The 21,741-nt window shown below is 41.9% G+C and overlaps 1 protein-coding gene across 1 annotated transcript in view; it reads left to right on the top strand.

Moving 5' to 3' along the window:
* LAMC1 (laminin subunit gamma 1) overlaps positions 1-21,741 on the top strand; it is a gene marked incomplete at its 5' end in the record, with an annotated part of 121,041 nt that overhangs the window by 65,069 nt on the left and 34,231 nt on the right. Inside the window, 10 exons of the mRNA XM_079696558.1 lie at positions 8,528-8,832; positions 12,951-13,081; positions 15,119-15,285; positions 17,987-18,175; positions 18,998-19,115; positions 19,718-19,816; positions 19,908-20,044; positions 20,419-20,541; positions 20,633-20,822; positions 21,135-21,247. Of these exons, the coding sequence (XP_079552684.1) occupies positions 8,528-8,832; positions 12,951-13,081; positions 15,119-15,285; positions 17,987-18,175; positions 18,998-19,115; positions 19,718-19,816; positions 19,908-20,044; positions 20,419-20,541; positions 20,633-20,822; positions 21,135-21,247 (1,572 nt within the window). The remainder of the gene's footprint in view (positions 1-8,527; positions 8,833-12,950; positions 13,082-15,118; positions 15,286-17,986; positions 18,176-18,997; positions 19,116-19,717; positions 19,817-19,907; positions 20,045-20,418; positions 20,542-20,632; positions 20,823-21,134; positions 21,248-21,741) is intronic.

The following is a 21,741-nucleotide window of genomic DNA, read 5'->3' as shown; positions in this document are numbered from 1 at the left end:
GGATTTTTTCGCCTCAGCTTGGGTGAGTGGGAGTAACTGCTGGCTGCATTCCTTCAGCTTGGCTCAAAGATTTCAGGCATGCTTGTGACCTACTGGCCTGAATTAGGGCTGGTATTGAGTCTGCAAGCATGAGGTTTGGCTTAGTAAGGCATACGCCCAGTTCTTGTCTTGGAATTTCACTTGGGAATCTTGTCTCTCCTGGTGACAGTTTCAAACAAAATGGCAAGACATACAAATGAGGATATATATGTCTTATGTTTTGATAATGGAAAACATCTGTAGCCTCTAACAGTAATATGCACCTATTTGAAATTACCCTCCAAAAGTGTTTGATGTTCTAGTGTTCAGTTAAGAATCCTCCGTGTCCACGTAACAACTGTCTGATGATCTCATATTTATTGATATTTAGTGTATAAAGCCAAATCAATTTTGACCCTTCAATTTGCTGAAGAGTATGTAGCATTTTTGGATATTACAGCTGGGCAACACAAGCAGAAGGATTTTGTGCTTTGAAGATTGCTACACTAGGTTAGTGCCAGGGTCTTACTCAGCAGGTGCACCAAGTGGAGGTTTGGCAGGTGATAGGGAGAGAGTAGAACTGTTTTCTTTGGCTTAAACTTTAAATTTGGTACTTTATGGACACATCTAGTTTCCCTAAGAGATTATGGGTTTATCTTCTCTGAAATCATACCAGTCAATTATAAAAAACTTTTGTTTTCCCCTTAGCTTTATTTTCATAGCCATACCATCGTTTTTATACATAGCCTTGGTATAGAATTTGATTAGCCTTTTAAAAAATTCTAAAATGATTTTCTTCACTTTGTTTTACCTGCCTCCTTTGTTTTGTTTCCCAGTGGCAGCTTGGAATGGAAACTGTCCATATTCTAGCACCACTCATCTCGGCATGTCTTTCTGTCATGACAGGGGTTCATGTGTGATGGGATGTGCTTATTGCATGTACTCAGGAAATTTGAACCATTTTCTTTATTCATTTGAAAGGAATGCTTTCTCAAATTGTGAATGCTGTTGCATTTGTTTTAATAAATTCAATGAAAAATGACTATTTCATAGAAAGCTATAAAGGTTACTTGTCCTCATTCATAAGTTGTGCTGACTGATTTAGATGCAGTTCCTATGGGATTGTCCCCTTACACTGTTGGCACTTAGCTGATTGACAAGAGAGAGGCCTTGAAAAAAGAGCACCGAAATTTAAGGGAAAGGAACGGGATAATACGTTTTTAAAAGCAATCTATTTTGAAGGTAAGTTTTGAGCCATAGAAACTAGCCTTTCAACAGGCAGTTAGGAAAGAGTCTTCTAACAGTTGGAATAACTCCATGTACCCAGATCACCCAAACACATTCTGTCTGTGCTTGACTGTTCCTCTCCACGCTTTCTGATCTCCCATCTGTGTCCACTTGAGGATCCCACATTCAGCATTAACTGGCCCTGGGTCATCTTGATTGGCGAGGCCGTATTTGTGCAATCTGTCTGCTGAGGTGGAACAATAACAGCTGGTATGCAGCTGTACACTTCACCCTGGGAACTCCTATTTCAGCCAGCAGTTATACTAACAAAATTGGAAACATTTTCAAATAGTTGCTTTCTGTGACTACTGTTTGTGTTAACTGTTTGGAGACTCCCATTTAGAAACCTAAACATCTACCATCTCTAATTGACTTTCTGTGCTACAACCTCATTAAAGTTTCGTATTCCTCAGATCAAGTCTGACTGCAAAGAGAATAGTCATTTTCTGATGCTGAAGAGTGAGCACGTAAGCACAATAGTGAATCAGTGACTCCTAATTTGATATTGCAGAATGAGCTAGTTCTCTTCTAATTCAGGCCATGGAAGGGCATTTGGAAGTTTTGTGAAATTCTGTATGGCCATTGTCGCTCATTACTTCACTGTAAAGGAGGCTGTTTCACAACATCCTCATGAAATTCTTCTGAGCTGCACATAACAGAGAAGCATTTATGTTCCCCAGCAGTTAGTACTTGAATCCAATTCTAAGACAGGAAGGGTTTCTCCCCTACTCAGAGAGATTAGACATACTTCACCACGTAGGAGGCTTAAGCAGAATTCCTTGGCTTAGCCCTGTGTGCACAAAGGCTGGATTCTCATTGTCCAGGTGGCCCCCTCCCCTTCTCTTAGTCCCTCAGCCAGATTCACTGTAGGATTCAGAGCAGGAAGTATTAGTTAATTTTGTGTGCTTCGTTCTAAACATCTGCACTTGAGTCTTTTTGTTTATGGAAGGAATGTGGCAAGGGGAGGCGGGGGAGGCAGCAGAACATTCAGAAGCTAAATATTTTCTTGAGGGTGTGTATACCCATGGTTAGTATTTTTTTTTAATTTTTTATTTATTTTTGGCTGTGTTGGGTCGACGTTGCTGCGTGGGCTTTCTCTAGTTGCGGCAAGCAGGGGCTACTCTTCTTTGCAGTGCGCGGGCTTCTCATTGCGGTGGCTTTTCTTGTTGCGGAGCACTGGCTCTAGTCGTGTGGGCTTCAGTAGTTGCAGCACGCTGGCCCTAGAGCGCACGGGCTTCAGTAGTTGTGGCGTGCAGGCTCTAGAGCGCAGGCTCAGTAATTATGGTGCACGGGCTTAGTTGCTCCGCGGCATGTGAGATCATCCTGGACCAGGGATCGAACCCGTGTCCCCTGCATTGGCAGGCGGATTCTTAACCACTGCACCACCAGGGAAGTCCCATGGTTAGTCTTCATGTGCATGAACATGAGGTAAAGGGGAAAGACATTCTAGCTGTAGAGTTACTGGAATACTTTCCAGACATGTACTTACTGGTTTTCTTAATTGTTTGGCTTGGCTCCTTTCCTTTAAAGTCCTTCGTCTACTTTTGCATGCCCCCACAGTATGAAGATAGTGTCGTTGCTGTCATTGGAAAAACGGAGACCTAGTCCTCTTTTCTGTTCATCTGCCATTTAACTAGATCTTCTTACTCTGTCAACTGTGAAAGGAGTAGGATGGACAGATAAAAAGTAGAGAAGTGTATTCAGAGAGAGAGAGAGTGTGTGAACAAGCACATGGAAGGTCTCAACTATAGCTGTTTAATGGAATAAAAACTAGCTCCTTAAGTTTTCAGTTCTTGATTATCCGTGATTACAGGTAGTTCCAGATAACACAGGATATTCAAGCCATGACTCTTCCACTCTGTTTTCTGTATTTGCTTCCTTATTTATTCAGGTTAGATTCTAAGTTCCTTGGAGTAACATCAATCCCACTACCTTATTGTCCTTCCACTGCCCCTGTACAGGAGGTGCTAAGTGCTGCTGTAGAACATCACACCTCCACGAAGATGTCCGTGCCCTCATCCCGGCAGCGTTGTCTCTGCCCAGCAAGCCTTTCTCTCTAGTCAGCTCTCTGCTAGTCTCTATCGAGGCTCTACAGTCTCTTCAGATATTCCCCACTGGCTTTGCCCTCAACCCCTTAGCAGGTACCCTTGATTTTCACTGCACAGAAAAAATAAAGTCATCAGTTAGAACTCTTTCAACTTCCATCCTCTAAAACCTACTAAATCACTTACATTTGCACCCAGGTAGAAAGCAAGGATGCAGGTTTTCTCCTTTATGGAGCCAGTCCTTTCACCAGTGCTGAATCACATTCTTGTTTCCCCGCCTTGTTTCCAGTCATTCTTTCTCTTTCTGCTGACTGGAGCACAACAGCACGTAATACAGCCTTGTAACTTCTGTCACAAAAAAAGGGAAAAATCCTACCCTGGCCCTGTATCCCCTCCAATTACCGTCATCTTCTCTTCCTCCTACCCTTTAGCCAGATGTCGTACCAGGTTGGCTACACTCACTGTCTACCTTCTCACGTCCTATCTACCATACATTCTCAGTTCCAACCCAGCAAGATCCCTGCCGGTGGGACTGCTCTCACTAAGCACCTCAGTGACCTCTTTGTGGCTTGAAGCCATTGGACGCTTCTTAGTCATTATCTTACTTTATTCTTTATTCGCTTAGCAGATTTAAACACCATTGATTCTTTCCTTCTTTACCCTCTTGATTGATTCTTTCCTTCTTCATCCTCTTGGCTTCTGTGATATTTGTTGTCTTTTACTTGCCCTCCTCCCTCTGGTCTTCATAGTCTCCTCTGTTGCCTCATCTTCTGGCTGTGCTTTAAATGTTGATGCTCCTCAGCATGATCCTAAAAGTCAGCTCTCTCCTCACTCAACGCTCTGACCTCATTGGTCTCAACCGTACCACATCTTCATTATCCATCCACAGGCTAATGAATCCCAAATCTGTATCTCTAACTTAGATGTTTCTCTTGGGCCTTCAGACTATTCACTACTAGACATTTTTTATTGTCTAGATGACCACAGACACCTTAAATCTTGTGTATCCAAAATAGAACTCATCTCCCCATCCTGCCCTCCACTTCTGCCTCCAGTTTTGCTTAACCTCCTTTGTTCTCTATTTCAGTGGATGGTACATCTCTCCATCTGGCTGTTTTTAAACTAGAAAACTGAATGTTATTCTCAATCCTTCCACCTTGTGGAATGCGTAAAGGAAGCTTTGGCAATGAAACAGAATGTCAATAGGATAAAAGTAGAGAAGGCTTTCAGAAATGATGCCTGCTCCCCTCCATCAGTTACATATTACTGTTGAAGTCTGCTAACTACATGTCACCCAAATCTGTTCATTTCTCTATTCCAGCTGTCCCTATTCTTAGTTCAGCCACTGTCGGCCAGGATTACCGCCACATCTTCTTAAATATTCTCTCTACCTTTAGTCCTGTCCCTTCTAGCGTAATCTCCACACAGTGGCCAGAATGATCTTTCTAAAAATCAAACCTGATCATACATTTCCTGACGTAAATCCTTCAATGGCTTGCCATCAGCCTGAGGAAGTTGAAGGTGCTCTTTAGCATGGCCTCAGGCCTGGCGTGCTGTGCTTGCTGGCTGACTCATCTCCAGCCACTCTCTCCAGTTCTAGATGTACTGCACACCTCTGATTCCTCCAGTGGCCACTCCTCTGTGTTCTCTGGGCTTTCATACATCGTAGTCCATCTGCCTGGATGACTGATCTCTGTTGGCCTAGCTAATTCCTCTGCATTCCTCAGGTCTTGGATTTAGATGTCACTTCCTCTAGAAAATTTCTTGACCTCATAGATGTGGGTTAGGTGACTTTCCTCCATGCTCCCAAAACCTCATGTCCTCCCCCTGTCATAGCACTCATCACATGGAATTGCAGTGATCTGTGTCCACTACTGGGCTGGCTGGAATGTCAAAGGTCACGCACATGGCCATCTTGTTGTGTGGAATGTGGCATGTGTGAGCCTCCTTTACAGATTGCCACAGAGCCCTCTACCTCTTTCAACTGCAGCTGTAAGTTAGAATGAAAAAAGCATCTCTGAAAATGAGGCGTGGTGAGGCAGCACCAGCAGCAGCAAGCTAGGGTGCTTCAAAGTTTAACGCTAGCGGAGTTGCTTTTCTGACGTTCTGCCACCCATCGCTGTGTTTGTGCCGACACTGAGTGACCACATATGCCTGTTTCTTTCAGTGTGTGGCTTTGTGGTGCAGATGTTTGTCTGGGACACAGGATACCCTGATCCATTTTACCTCCTCTCCTTTGATCCATTCTCCTGTAGGCTGGGTTGCTAAAGAACAATGAGATGGCAGAAATGTAGACAGAGAAAATAGAAAAGCAAGGGTAATCTGTAATCCACAGATTAGTGAGTAAGCCTTTGAACATCCCAAGCCACATACTCATGAGTAAAACTAAATTGTTTTACCGTTCCAGAATGTTTTAGTCAGTCTCTGGAATGCCATCGATACTGTATTATAACCTCGCCTTCATTCAAAGGTGACGTCTGTACATTTTTGACACAGTAAAGAGATACAGGTTAAATTTGCATTCTTTGAACAAGAAGGTTGTAAACTGTATTTGCATGACCTGTGTCCAGACGAAGTGTTATACTGCCTCCTAGGTAGAGGATCTGGATTTGTAAGATATTCTTTGGCAACTATACCAGGTAGGCCCTTGTACAATCAGGCTCTTGTGTGTGAACATCTCCAGGATCCTAGTTCACGAATTCTCTTCTGTACCGTATTATAATAATGCCTTATATTTGTATAGCATTTTATAATGAATCAGGTATATGCAAGATCTTAGTTTGACCTTCCAACAACTCTTTGAGGTAGGAGGCTCAGGGATTATCGCCCTCATTTTTTTTTTTAATTTTATTGAAGTATAGTTGATTTACAATGTTGTGTTAATTTCTGCTGTACAGCAAAGTGACTTAGTTTATACATATATATTCTTTTTCATCTTCTTTTCCATTATGGTTTATCACAGGATACTGAATATAGTTCCCTGTGCTATACAGTTGGACCTTGTTGTTTATCCATCCTATATATAATAGTTTGCATCTGCTAACCCCAAACTCCCAATCCTTCCCTTCCCTACCCACCCCTCCTCCTTGGCAACCACAAGTCTGTTCTCTATGTCTGTATCACCCTCATTTTTACAGAGGAGAAAATGACGGAACAGAAATCACACAGCTAGTAATTGAAGGAGCCAGGATCTGTACTCAGGTCTCATAATGCCCAGTCCTGTGTTTTTTTCCATCATACCATACACCTTTATGTTCAAGATCTTATGCGTGTGAATGTGTCATTATATGGGGGACAGTTAATCAAACCCCTCTTTTAAGATCTGAACCAGTTGGGAAATGGAGTTAGATATGCCTCATCATATCAGTTTTATTACAGATAAAACTGGCTTGAAGAACAGAGCCTGGACATAGAGCTTACATGGGCCTTTTGCCCCACCCCACTTGAACTCATGCACTTAGTCCTGAATCGAGTAGCAGGACAGCAGCAGGCCTCCCCCGCACAGTGGCAGAGGTGCTGTCTTGCCCTGAGGAGTGAGGGAGAGGAGAGAGAGGGACTCCGGTGGCAACTAGGAGAGAGCTGAGGAGATTCTGGGCCACACATGAGCAGCACTCCTTCTCCCCTGGGGATGGGTGGGTGTGAGCAAGTGAGAGAATGGCAGAAGTCTCTCCTCAACACTTCTGAGAGTGCAGGAATTCCTCTTCTGTGGGCTTTGTAGGGTGGTTCTTCCTGTGAAGTTGATTCACTTGGACGGAAGAGACCGTAAGCTTCTCGAGTTCAAGGACCACTTATGTCTAATGCATCCTGTCTCCCAAAGTATATAACATGGGACTGAGCATGTAGCTGTGCCCATAAATACTTGTTGACAAACCGTGATCTTCATTATAACATAGAAGCAGCAAAATATAGATATTGTCAGAGATAGAAAGACCAATTTGTGAATGAATGGTGTTTAAAAACAGCTGCACATTATCTTTTTTACCCACCTGAAATCCTGCTGGCTGGTAACCAAGCTGTCCCAGCCATCAGGCTGTGTTCTGCCTGCTTCAGGGAGCTGCCTGACGCAGTGACTCTTCTTCCAGAGGGACGACAGCCCGTTCGCTCCTCCCTCTTGCTGTCCTTCCTTGCTCAGCACTCATGTCTCATATATTCTCTTTTGAACGAACACAGCTTCTTTAAACCAACCGCCTTTCTCTTCTCTCTCTTTCTCTTTTTTTTGTCATCTCTTTGTCAGCTACTAGAGGAATTTTTTTTCTTCTTTCCTGCTGTAGTCCCTGCCCCATACCTCAATCACTGTCCTTCACTCTTTTTTTAAAAAAAATTATTTATTTATTTATGGCTGTGTTGGGTCTTCGTTTCTGTGCGAGGGCTTTCTCTAGTTGTGGCAAGCGGGGGCCACTCTTCATCGCGGTTCACGGGCCTCTCACTATCGCGGCCTCTCTTGTTGCGGAGCACAGGCTCCAGATGCGCAGGCTCAGTAATTGTGGCTCACGGGCCTAGTTGCTCCGCGGCATGTGGGATCTTCCCAGACCAGGGCTCGAACCCGTGTCCCCTGTATTGGCAGGCAGATTCTCAACCAGTGCACCACCAGGGAAGCCCTGTCCTTCACTCTTTCTCAGATTTCTCTTTCTTAACCTGGTAAGTAAGTAGAAGAATAGTGCTGATGATACTCTTCCTGCATCAAGAAGTAACATTAAAATTAATAAAGAACGAATTTTTAAAAATCTTGAAAGTGCCCAGAAGACCCATTTAGAAAGCCAGCAAATATTTTCTTTTCTTATCTTTCAATTAAGCTTTTGTGGAAGCACCGGCATTAAGGATAAATGCTCATTTTCACTCAATTTTATTTTTCTTTAACAATATAAGTACGTAATACATGCTGTCATTTTTCATGGCAACCAAAATTTTAACAACACACATCATAAATGGGCTTTTATGAGCCGACTTATGAGTGCAGCTATAACTTATTTCTGTGGGAAAACACGCACTGTGTCCAGGCTTACAGTAGCCTATTGGACACAGCCAATGTGTTGTGTGTTCTGGAACCCTCTTAGCCTAGTGTGCACAGGTTGGTTTGTATCCTCTTTCTTTGTCAAGTTCCAAAGCAAAGTGGGAATAGACGGGGTTTCTTTGCTTCATACGTATGACTTCTGGACATCGATGTGTTTGCCCCACAGGAAAAGCATTTGACATCACATATGTGCGCCTCAAGTTCCACACCAGCCGCCCGGAGAGCTTCGCCATTTACAAGCGCACACGGGAAGAGGGGCCCTGGGTCCCTTACCAGTACTACAGTGGCTCCTGCGAGAACACCTACTCGAAGGCAAACCGAGGCTTCATCAGGACGGGAGGGGACGAGCAGCAGGCCTTGTGCACAGATGAATTCAGTGACATTTCCCCTCTCACCGGGGGCAACGTGGCCTTTTCAACCCTGGAAGGAAGGCCCAGTGCCTACAACTTTGACAATAGCCCTGTGCTGCAGGTAGGCACCTAGCGGTTGGCTTGGTAGTCAGTCAGTTTTTCCATATGCAGGATGCAGGAAGATCATTGTAGTGGGGGAACATGGTCCCACCTCTGAAGTAAGGGGTAGGAATAGCACCTACTGCACCAGGACAGACAGCTGGATTTTATTCTGCTCTCCTGTGTACTCTTAATAAGTGAAGGAAAGTAGTTTTATTTCTGCTGCTCAGTTGATGTTTGTTCTTAGTTTTCATGCACGTGTATTCTGGGATGTAAATTTTACAGATTTTTTTAAATGTTGAACAATTTTGACTTGAGTCTCTGTACTTGCAATGCAGTGGAAACATTTTGCTTCTGCCTTCCTTTTGAAGGAGGGTATTTGAATGACTCTACCAAATTTTTTTGTATCCTGTCGTACCTCTTCTTTGATTTGACAAAATGAAAAAACTATTTTTTAATATTAGCAAGAGGGAACAACTGAAGCAAGATGTTTAAGAACTCTAGCTTCCTTCGTTATTGTACAAGGAAATTTTGGTTGGGTTTGTCTGGCACTGTTGCCAATCACTATGAAAACTCTTCATCACCTAAAAGCACTGGTTTTTGTGACAAGATATGAACTTAGGTAACCCTGGTATAGTGCTTAAGGACAGTGATAGAAACTTTTCCCTATATGGCAATAGAAAGAATTAAAGATTTCTTTTTTCATAAATGCTGTGTGCATATTCCTTATACACTATAATTTGGAATCTTTCTGTATTGCTTAGACGTCTGTGACCTTTTCTTATGTTCTGGCTGTTTGATTGTGGAGAGACGCGTGTCATGCCATACTCAGCACATTCATACAGACTGGAGATGCTTCTGTCACATGGCTGGAGTTAACATCTAAATGGGGACAGCCTGTATTAATTCGCTGAGACAAGAAAGACTGGATGTGGGTTTGCAAATGCTGTATATACTTTATGAAAAGCTGTTGTGACTTCTAAGTAAGGAATCTCCCTGTTTTTCTGGGCCTTATGCCTTTGTGTTCCCTCATTCTTTGTATTTGGAACTTTTTATTTACAAGGACCCTTTGTCTAATTTGGCCGTGCGGCTTTGGACAGTGGCAAAAAATGAGAATATATTCTCGCTGGGTCCAGTTCTTCCCTTCCATTGTATTTCTATAGTTTGCTGGGAGATCATAAATCTTGATTTTGGTAAGCTCTGAGGGTTCTGGTGAGCAATGACTGTGTCTGCAAAGGTCTTTCAGAAAATATTTCTTTAAAAGGCATTAAGGTGTGTTCAAAATACATGGCAGGAAGAATAACCGACTTTGATAGACGAAAAAGCAGGAGACAGATTACCTAGGGCAGAAGTGATCTATAAATACTCTAAGTTGGTCAACTGGCACACATTTTCTAACTTTGTTTCTTCCTACACAAATTATTGTATTTTACTGTCCTGGGGAGGGAACAGTATAGTCAGTAGGGAAAAGCAGTGAGGTAATGATGTGACTGTGGTTTTCTGGCACCTTTGCTAACTGTATGCCTTGTCAGCCTGTCTTGAAGCAGTTCCCCCAGCTATAGGAATTCTCATGTTTCTTAACTCTTCATGCCACAGAAACTTGTAAGACTAAATGTGGCAAAAGGCTGTGGGCATCTGCAATAGATTTGGTCAGTTGGTATCATTATGCAAAAACATTAATTATGCGTCTCTGGATGTAAGAGCTCTGGCTCTGATATACAGTTGCCAAGGAGGGTTAACTGATACGACTTGTAGCCGATCTGACAGTGAGGAGAGAGGCAGTTGGCTTCTGCCCTCATTGCTCCCTGTGCCTCCCTCTAAAAGTTGTGATCTCCCGGAAGAAACCTTCCCGGTTTCAATGTATATGAATATTACTAAGCATGTAGTGATTTATAATAATAATTAGCATTTATTATAGCACTTACTATAATGTGGCACAATGTGACAAGCATTGTTCTAAACGCTTTAGATATATTAAATGTATTAACACATTTAACCTTCCCAATAACTCTATAAGGTAGATACTTTTATTTTCTCCATTTTACAGATGAGGAATCAGAGGCCCAGAAAAGATAAAATCACTTGCCCCAAATCACACAGTTTTAAGTGGCAGAACTGGGATTCAAAACGTAGAAAGTCTAGTTCTAGAGTCTGTTCTTTTTAAGATGCCCATTATGGGGGGAAAAAAAAAGGCTTAGATTCAACTCTTGAGAAGCTTTTATTCCAGGAGAGCTGTGATAAAGATGAAGCCTGTCGAAGATATAATAAGCATTAAACACAGAGATATGTTTAGCTGTTTACACTACAGACGACTAAAAGATTCCTAACATTGTGGCCATGAGTGGGCGTTGTTATTGGAGTTCCAAGTTTGGATATGGTGAAATCATCATCTCTTCTCCTTTCTAATTATACATGAAGGCTTCATGGAGATTAGCCTTGATGAGCTCTCTGTGTTGTTCTACATGCCAGGTGTTTGGCCTGGTGTAAGCAGTGATTCTTAATCAGGAGTGTGCTTCCCAGTCTCATGTGAAGCCTTCTGAAAACATAGACGCCTGCAGCTCTGCACGTGCTTCTTAACGTCTCTGTAGGTAATGCTGATATGCAGTCCCAGGAGAGGACTTAAAGTGGACACGGGGGACTTCCCTGGCAGCCCAGTGGTTAAGACTCCGTGCTTTCACTGCAGGGGGGTGTGGCGGGTTCGATCCCTGGTCAGGGAACTAAGATCCCACATGCCGTGGGGTGTGGCCAAAAAATAAATAAGTAAGTGGCCATGGTATATTTGGGTAGTTTTATGTAATATACCACTCTAAAACTTAATGGTTTTAAACAACTGTGATTTATTATTTCTCATGATTTTGTGTTGGCCTGGGCTCGCTCCCTGGCAGGTCAGCTGGGAGCTGGGTTTTTCTCTCCCGGTGGTCTTATATCCTCAAGAGGGCTAAACTAGGCTTCTTCATGTGATGGAGGAAGTATTCCAAGAGGGTAAATCCCAGTGCACCCATGCTTGTTAAACCTCTGCTTGTGTCACATTTGCTGATGTCTCCTTGGCCAAAGCAAGTCACATGCCCAAGCCTAGAATCAGCATATACAGGGACTACACAGGTTGTGGACACTGGCAGACATGATCCATTGGGATAATTATTATAACTACTACAGATGTAAACATCTGACTAAAATTAGCTCAATGAAAGTGCATTTATTATAAGCACATAGATCTCATAAAACCGAGGGGAAAACTGTATAACCTTCATTCTTGTCCTCTGCCATTATGGTGTACCTACCGACTTGATCAGTTGTAGTTTCCTCAAATGTGTTCATTTGCTCGGTAAATGTTACTTGAGCACCAACTATATGCTAAGCACTAGTGAAATGCAGTGAACAAAACAAAACAAATTCCTGCCCTGTGGGGCTTATAATCTGGTGGTGGCAATGGTGGGGTGGGCAGGTGGTGGTGATGGAAACAGGCAATTTAAATAAAATAAGGAAGGTAAATAGGGAGTTGCAGGGGGCTGGGGGGTGGCGATTTTAGATAGGGTGGCCAGGGAAGGCCTCACGAGAAGTGACATTTGGGAATGGTCAAGACAAAGAGTATGTCTGATTGGTTCAGGCCAGTGTAATGATTGATTGCTTTGTGCTTGGATGTGTCTCCCAGATCTGTCCGTAGTGGATTGGGTAAGAGGGAGAGTGAGATGGTATAAAATGGGCAGGAGGAGGCAATGACCAGTGTATCTGATACAGTGTGGTACTACGTGAGTTCTGTGCTGGCTTCTCTTGACTGGCTTTGGGGTGTGGATACAGGATGGAGAGACGAGACATGTCTGTTGACTACCTAATGCATGCTGAGCGTTGAAAAGCATATTTCATTTAAGCCTCTCTACAGCCTTGTGCAGAAACTAATATTATTCCTGCCTCGGGAGACTCTGAGTGGTAAAGTAACAACTTAGATCAAAGAAAGGAAGAGTCAAGAAGGAAATTCAAGTATGAAGAAATGAAAGGAGTCCTTGAGTGTTATAATAGATTTAATGCCAGAAGAGGACATAAGTTAAATGATACATTAACTGTTTAGAAGATTTTGTCACATATATGTCTCTTATCTTCAGTGCCTTTACCTATCTTTTCTGTGTTTTTGTTTTCTGACAGGAATGGGTAACTGCCACTGACATCAGAGTAACACTGAATCGCCTGAACACTTTTGGGGATGAAGTGTTTAATGACCCCAAAGTTCTCAAATCCTATTATTATGCAATCTCTGATTTCGCTGTGGGTGGTAGGTAAGTAAACCATTAAATAACCTTGAAAGTGATTGGAGCTTTGGTGTAGAAGTGAATGTAGCAACTTGTTTACAACTGTATTAGTAATGTTTTTGGACCTCATTATCCTGGAAACAAAGTAATTAGGTTTTCTAAAACCTTGTCAAATCAACACATTAGTGAATTCTTATTGAGCATTTAAGTGCAAAGCTCTATGACAGGCACTATGGAGCTACTGAGGAAGTGCAAGTCTGACATTCACTTACTGAGAAGGACCTGACCTTCTAGGATCCTGCAGGTGAATGGGGCAGGCCATGTATGAATATGCGAAAAGTTAAATACTAGTACCATCAAGCGTTTAGATAAAGAGATGTCAAATGTCAGAGAGTAGTTACAGGACTGTCAGGCTAGAGAAACAGATGGAATCTAAGCTAGGCGTGGAAGAATAGGTAGGGTTGAGATAAGGAGAGAGGATGTCTGGGTTGGGTGCAGGAGGGTTGGGTGCATGTCATGAGCAAAAGTATAGAGTTGGAAGCGTTTAAACCTCCTTGACTTAAGGAAAATCTTATATGAATTTGTGGAGTTGTAAACCAGAGAGAGTTTGGTAGCCAGAGACCTTAGACAGTGAGCCAAGAATCTTGGACTTACCTCCCCTTGTAATAGACTATGAAGTCTCAAGAGCAGAAACATCATTTTTGTATGCAGTGTTCCTGGTATGGGATTGATGCTCAGTGAAAGCTGATGGAAACTGTGACCAATGAGAAATCATGTACTTTTTTGGAGTTAGGGCTATGATTTCAACACAGTAGATTAGGAAGATTAGCTGCAGGCAAGGTAACAGTAGAATATGATCGAGAGAATTTATATTCCTGTTATTATGCTGTCATCTAGGTGTTAGGTGACAAATACCTGACATTAAGGTGGTGACAGCACAGAATGGAAAGAAACATTTAGGTGCATTTTATGAAGGAAGAATTATCAGGATTTTAGTCAGAGGTGATTTTGAAGGTTTAGTGACCAGGAGAATGATGGTATCATTAACAGAATAAACAGAGAAGGTGAGCTCATTTGGGAAGGTGGTGAGTTTCGTTGTAGAATGTAAAGTTTTAAGTCGTGGAGGACATCTAAATTTGTGTAGCAGTCAAGGACAGAGCTTGGGAGAAAGAGGCGGCCTGGAGATATACATTTGGGATTCATCCTGGTGCACTGTAGGTGTTGCAGAAGTGTTTGAGTGTATTATTAGGTGGTGCTTGAGGCTGTGGAACTGACTGCTATCTTTAAAGAGCGAGTGAGGGTAACGGCTCTGCGCCAGAGTGCGTGTTAGTATTCATGGGGGTTTCCATGAGTCCTTAGTTTATGGTAGTACCTGCATCTAGAGGCTCCTTCCAGGATTCTTGCCCCAAACAACCCGAGGGAACGTCAGTCTACCAGAGATCCATACGGTGGTGTGGTATCTGTCTCTCACTGTCTTCAGGTCAAATACTTTAAAATCATGATGGCAGATGGCTGCTGAAATTTATTGACTTGTTATATGCCTGTACAGTCCTGGGCACATACATATAGCCACCTCTTGATCTTCTCAATAGCTCTGTGAAATAGGTATTATCATCCTCCCTATTTTACAGGTAAGGCACCAAGTTTAAGTTACATTGGTAAGTCACAGAGCAAGGTTTCGAACCCAGGCAGCCTGGCCTTGGAGTCCATGTTCTTCTTAACCACTACACTTGGCTGCCTCTTGAGATGCACACATTTCACTTCAGGAAATGGTCCTACAGATGCCCTCAGAAATTGCTGGGGACTTTCTTCTCATGTCTGGTTAATGCCCCATCCCCTGTTAAATAAAGCTACCTTTTTTTTTTTCTCTTGTTTAATTTTTCTTCATACCTGAAAACACACAGTCATTACTTAATCTTGCTCAGTTTCTCAGTTTACCGTTTTGAGTGGTAAACTCAAAAACATCCTGAGGTGGTTTTCAGTTCTATGTGTACATCCTTTTTCTGCATCCATTTCAGGGCTTCATAGGTGTTTCATTCTTTTAAGGGTCTCTTCTCTCCCCAGGTGTAAATGTAACGGACATGCAAGCGAGTGCGTGAAGAATGAATTTGACAAGCTGGTGTGTAATTGCAAACATAATACTTACGGCGTAGACTGTGAGAAGTGCCTTCCTTTCTTCAATGACCGGCCGTGGAGGAGGGCGACTGCTGAGAGTGCCAGCGAATGCCTGCGTGAGTGCCCCTTGGTGTTCGTCTGCTAAATTGTCTTGAGGACTTCAGAGGTGGGAGAAGGAATGGGTGACTTCCTTTGATTCCTCCTTGAAAGGAAAAGCCTGAAAGGCAGAGCTTCTTCCCTAATTTGAGAGTGTAGAACAATAACCTGCATGCATGTCAAAGGAAAATCATAGATGCGGGCAATTGGCCATAAACATAAACTGTGCTGGTTTTATGTTTCCTTCATGAACACACATAACAGAATGGGAGCAGCATCTTCAAGGTTTGGCCTTTGCTTAGCTCTAAATACTGGGCTGGGGTTGCCTACTCTAAAATATGGTTTCTCCAGTCTTTTCTTTGTTGCCCTTTAAAATATTCTTCTTGCTTTCAATGCTCATTTATTCGAACAGCCAGGATTGTTGATTAACATTTGTCAGGTGTGATGAGTTCTAGACTAGGACTGCTATTCGATGGATTATTTATCAAAATTATTTTTTCTTTATCTCACTAAAGAGCACAATGGGGAGGATTTTCCTACTTCCATCATGCAGAGGTGGGTGGCTCTGGGAAGAGTAAATCCTAGTATTCTTAGGAAGAGGTAAAATGAAAAAGATTACACATTGTTTATTCCTTCATAATGTCTTGGTTTATTCTGAATAGATAGAGGAAGGAATCTCAGGAGAAAAATCATGAAACCGTGTAATCATGATTTGCCAAGGACTTGAAAGTGAGAAACTTTTAAAGCAGCAACATTTTCTTATGTCCTTATAAATATTCCTTATTGTATCCTCTTGGTAATAAAGGGAATAAGAAGGAAGACACTCTGAACTTGCAGGAATTATTGGCAAAAACCTTGAAAAAGGACCAATATCTTGACTCATGACTGTTTCCATTAGCTGCCTACAGCAGATTTTCTTTTTTTTTTTTTTGAGGTACGTGGGCCTCTCACTGCCGTGGCCTCTCCCGTTGCGGAGCACAGGCTCCGGACGCGCAGGCTCAGCGGCCGTGGCTCACAGACCCAGCCGCTCCGCGGCACGTGGGATCTTCCCAGACGGGGGCGCGAACCCGTGTCCCCTGCATCGGCAGGCGGACTCTCAACCACTGCGCCACCAGGGAAGCCCCAGATTTTCTTATTCAACTTTTCTTTTCTCAACAAATTCCTGATTTTCAGATAAATTTTATAGCCTCCTCTAGCATTCCTACGCACTTGAACTTCTTGAATTCTTTTACTGAACTGTAATATCCAGTGTTGGAAACTACATGATAAAGGCTGATAAAAGAAAAAAATGAAATACTCCTAAGATGTGACATCTAAATAAATGTACACATGTGTTTGAAAAGTAATCTGCTTAATGATGTCATATTTTGAGTCTATCCAGGAACATTATGGGAAAAAAACAAGTGTAACATTATATCCAGCTTCTCACTAGCAAGTGAACACAATACAGTAGCTAACAGACTTTGATAAGGAGCTAAGTCAATTTGCTTCCCTCTTTGGTCCCTTCAGCACTATGGCCCATCAAAGAGAGAAGTTTCTGGAGGTGTGACAGTACTACAGTATTGTCAGGGTGCTGGAGCTAGGGAAGAGAAAATGACAGCTGCCTTCTCTCTTACCAGCTGATGATGAGGGAGCCACAGCATCTGCTTTTAGCAGTGGGTTAGGACATGGGGATTGTTGTGCCTCACAGTCTCTAAGCACCAGACCATCTAGGTGCTGTGAGCTGGGCTGATTGCGAGGTAATCTAGGGAGATAATCTAGGGAGACTTGAGGGAAGAGAAATAGCTGATGAAGGGAATGGGAGCTTTCAAAGTTACTTAACTCTAATTCTTGGTGCCAGCGATTCAAGTTTCTAAAAAGTTTTCAGATATAGTACTATAATAGAACTCATTGTAAAGGCAGGGAGGAGAAAAAAAAACATATTCAAAAATTTTTTAAAACAACAATCTCCTGCTCTATCTGTAATCAAATAAAATTTTATTTAGTGTCTGTACTTGGAGCAGAATCAATAATTTGGAAAAAATCATCTTAGTATAAATATAATAAAGATTTTCAGTGACTACAGATACTCGTCATGTAGGGAATATAGCTACTTAACAGATGACCCGTTTGGCACTATGGCTTGCCAGCAGTTGGAGGCATCTATGGATCTAGATTTCCCTTCTTGTGGATCTATAGATTTCCTGCTTCTTTTGAAAGAGGCACTAATTTTTACCCATGTGTCTCAAGATTACTCCAGTCTGGGTATGCAAGTAATCTGGCATTTTAGAAGTTGGTATCTAATGTATTTGAATTGTCTGAGCCCTGAAAAGTTAACATAAATTGAAGCCTGCATATAAATTGGCCCCTTGTGCTTGGAGTTGGTATTAGAATGAAGGATAAAGATTCAGAAAAATTGTAATTTGACTTGGCTTTTGTTTGTATGTGTACAACTATGCGGAGATTCCTAAGTACGAGGATTACTTATATTTTATGATGGTACTATTTTTGATAAGGATGAACATTTCTTAGTAAGCTGTTAACCTGACTGTATGAACCCTTTATAGACAGACATACAGTTTTCGTTTTTGTTTTTGAATGAACAGTGCATCTCGTGGTCATTCTTAATCTGCCACCACCTGTCTGTCAGAGATGTGGGGAATTATGGTTTTGTTTTCTTTGAGTCTTTTAAAATGCTGTTTGTAAAGGAACATGGATCTGACTTAACATTTTGGCCAACAGCCTGTGACTGCAATGGCCGATCGCAGGAATGCTACTTTGACCCTGAACTATACCGTTCCACGGGCCATGGTGGCCACTGTACCAACTGCCAGGATAACACGGACGGCGCCAACTGTGAGAGGTGCCGGGAGAATTTCTTCCGCCTTGGGAACAGAGAAGCCTGCTCTCCCTGCCACTGTAGTCCTGTTGGTAAGTGAGAGGCAGTGTCTGCTTCATTGTGATGGTTGGAAGACAAAATAAGCATTCCCTGTACCCCCAGAAAATAAAGCTTTGTTTCCTAGGGATTCGCACAGCTTAAGTACAGGAGAGTGTACATTGTTATAACATGTAAATGATTTAGGATCTGCCTCTAGTCTCTTTAACCAGGTTGGACCTTCAGATGATTTTCTGGTGTGTATAAAAATGTGGGGTTGGCCTGAGTAATGGTTTTGTAAATAATTAGCAATAAGATCATCAAGACCATTTGAACTTTGACTGTAAAAGGTTAGCTGCTTCGTGAGTTCTTCCTCGTTAATGGTTTTGTTTAGTCTAACCTCCTTGGAGGGCTGAACTCTTTCAGCACATCGGTGTGTGTTCAGAGGGGCAGAGTGCTCTTAGTCTGTTGTACTTTTTCAGGAGTTTGAGCTTTATTTTTGCTATTCATGCCTGTATATACTTAAATTCTAGACACAGGCCATAAGGAGCCTGTGCTTGTCCACAGAGCAGCGACTGGTTTTGTGTACGGTTTACCATTGGGTACAGAGTGATTTGTTAGTGTTTTTCAACAGTTATGAGTAGATTCATCTTAGGGTGTATGTCTGGAAAGTTTAAAAGTCCTGGCTTAAAGGGGTATGATTTTGAGAGTGTTCTGATTTAAAATTTGATCTTTATTCTCTTGGTTACCATCTAGATATTGAAAAACAATCTGCATTCTGGTTTTCAGGCATTGTTTTTAGTTACCAGCCTTCTTTCTTTGAGACATTCATTTTACTTACCTAACTGGTAGTTGACACTGAACACTTTACATTTCAGGTTCTCTCAGTACACAGTGTGATAGCTATGGCAGATGTAGCTGTAAGCCTGGAGTGATGGGGGACAAATGTGACCGTTGCCAGCCTGGGTACCATTCTCTTACTGAGGCTGGATGCAGGTAAGATTTTTCAAGGGGGCAGGATCCAAATGTAGCTGATTCTTAATAATAGATGTTGTAGTTAATCTGCAGCCAGATAAACATTTTCCCCCCATAATACTTGTAAACCAAGATTTAAGGCTTCTAGCTGTAATGATGATCCAGGATTGTTCCGTACAGAGGTGAAGCAGAGTTTTCAATGTCTAAAAGTGATGGTTATCCTTGACTGAAATCAAATCCAAATATAAAGATGACTTTAGGATTCATTTTGCTCTTTTTATTCCTTTTTAAAAAAAGGAATTCCTGGGGCTTCCCTGGTGGCGCATGGTTGAGAGTCCGCCTGCCGATGCAGGGGGCGCGGGTTCGTGCCCCGGTCCGGGAGGATCCCACATGCCGCGGAGCGGCTGGGCCCGTGAGCCATGGCCGCTGGGCCTGTGTGTCCGGAGCCTGTGCTCTGCAGCGGGAGAGGCCACAACAGTGAGAGGCCTGCGTACCGCAAAAAAAAAAAAAAGGAATTCCTTTTTTAAAAATCTGTTAACATATAAAACAAAAGATTGAGTTTGAGTGGAATTTCTTTATCTTTTCTCTTATTTCATTGTTTTCCTCCATTTTCCATCCAATAGGCCATGCTCTTGTAATCCTTCTGGCAGCACAGACGAGTGTAATTTTGAAACAGGAAGATGTGTTTGCAAAGACAATGTTGAAGGCTTCAATTGCGAGAGGTAGCTCATTTTTTCTCTAGCCGTATTGTATTTTCTCTGTTATCATATTTCAAGTACAATGAATACCTGATTGTATCTTAATCTCTTTCAGATGCAAACCTGGATTTTTTAATCTGGAATCATCTAATCCTATGGGTTGCACACCTTGCTTCTGCTTTGGGCATTCTTCTGTCTGTACAAATGCTGTCGGCTACAGTGTTTATTCTATAACCTCTACCTTTCAGATCGGTAAAGTAGACCTTTCCTTCTGTCCTCTAGAATCGTGAGACTAGACTTACAGTGTTAAAAAGTCAGTAGCTCTTTGAGGATTTTTTTGACGGTATCAGCACATTGCTTTTTAATGTATGTGATTTTTGTTTGGCTTTTTAATTTAATGAAAGTATATATAAATGGTTTTAGAATTTACCAAATTAAGTATAAAATGTTATATAAAATGAAGAAAATTATAGCTTGAGGGGTATAGCATATGTAGGTACTGTTATAGCCTCCATTTGTTAAAAAACTTTCATTGATGACTTGCTATATATTTTGTGGTATATAGAGGACCTGAATTCAGGACATTTACAAAGTAACGGCACTTGTGTTCCATCCTCTGCTTGCAGATGAGGATGGGTGGCGTGCGGAACAAAGGGATGGCTCTGAAGCATCATTTGAGTGGTCCTCTGAGAGGCAAGATATCGCTGTCATTTCAGATAGCTACTTTCCTAGGTACTTCATTGCCCCTGGTAAGTAATGCTAGCAAGCGGTCTGGCTTGGCTTGTGCCCCTGTTTATTCGTACTCTCACATTCTTGCTCACCATTGTGTCTGCCTTCCAGCAAAGTTCTTGGGCAAGCAGGTGTTGAGTTATGGTCAGAACTTCTCCTTCTCCTTTCGAGTGGACAGGCGAGACACTCGCCTCTCTGCAGAAGACCTGGTGCTTGAGGGAGCTGGCCTAAGAGTGTCTGTGCCCTTGATCGCTCAGGGCAATTCCTATCCGAGTGAGACCACTATGAAATATGTCTTCAGGTAAGACAGTTTTGTTTGTAAAATCTGACTTGACCAGAATTATAAAAGTGGTTTCTTTGTCAAAGTTCATCAGTCCTCAAGGTGTGTGTCGAAGAAAAACTTCTGACTTCTCAAGGTGACTTTGTAAAAGGGAACTTTCCCTTTGTTTACATGTACCTTTTCCAGTTGTACTATCAAACCAACAGACTCATCTCTGACCTGGTTAGATTGGCAGAGCAGTGCATTGTTGGTGGCATAAATGAGTAAGAAATGCTTTCTCAGCACCCAGAATTGTCCTTACAGAGGTTAATGTGGCCCTTCCTTTTTCTCTAGGCTCCATGAAGCAACAGATTACCCTTGGAGGCCTACTCTTACCCCTTTCGAATTTCAGAAACTCCTAAACAATTTGACCTCTATCAAGATCCGTGGGACATATAGTGAGAGAAGTAAGTTATGATATAATTTAAGAGAATCATTTAGGATGATTAGATAAAAGGATCCGTAATCAAAAGTTATCTCTAAAGTCCTAATACTATAACACTGATCCTAAAGAAGTGGTATAAGCTGCCTCATCATACATGAATTATGTATAAAAATAATGCATTTTAAAACTACTTTTAAGGACCTGGAGAAAATTAGTAAATAGTATTGTTTTATAATAAATAAGCCTATTGAGGCTACATTATATATAATTAGAATCTTCTAAGAATCCCAAATATAATTCTGCTGACTCACATTGCTTAACCTTTGTTTCTTTTTATTTCTTGCTATGTAACTATCAAGCCCTTTTAACTAAATTGGCTAAATTATGAAAAATTAAAAATTACTGAATGAACATTTGTTATAATTTTAAATTTAAAAAGCTGTTTTTAAGCATATCTTTAAATTTTTTTCCTATAACTTTTTTTTTTTTAATGAGGACCTATTTCTATAGAAAGTT

The sequence above is a fragment of the Hyperoodon ampullatus genome (genome assembly GCF_949752795.1).
Source record: "Hyperoodon ampullatus genome assembly, chromosome: 2".
Classification (NCBI taxonomy): domain Eukaryota; kingdom Metazoa; phylum Chordata; class Mammalia; order Artiodactyla; family Ziphiidae; genus Hyperoodon; species Hyperoodon ampullatus.
Note: the sequence above shows the minus strand (reverse complement) of the source record. Positions and strands in the feature narration are given on the sequence as shown.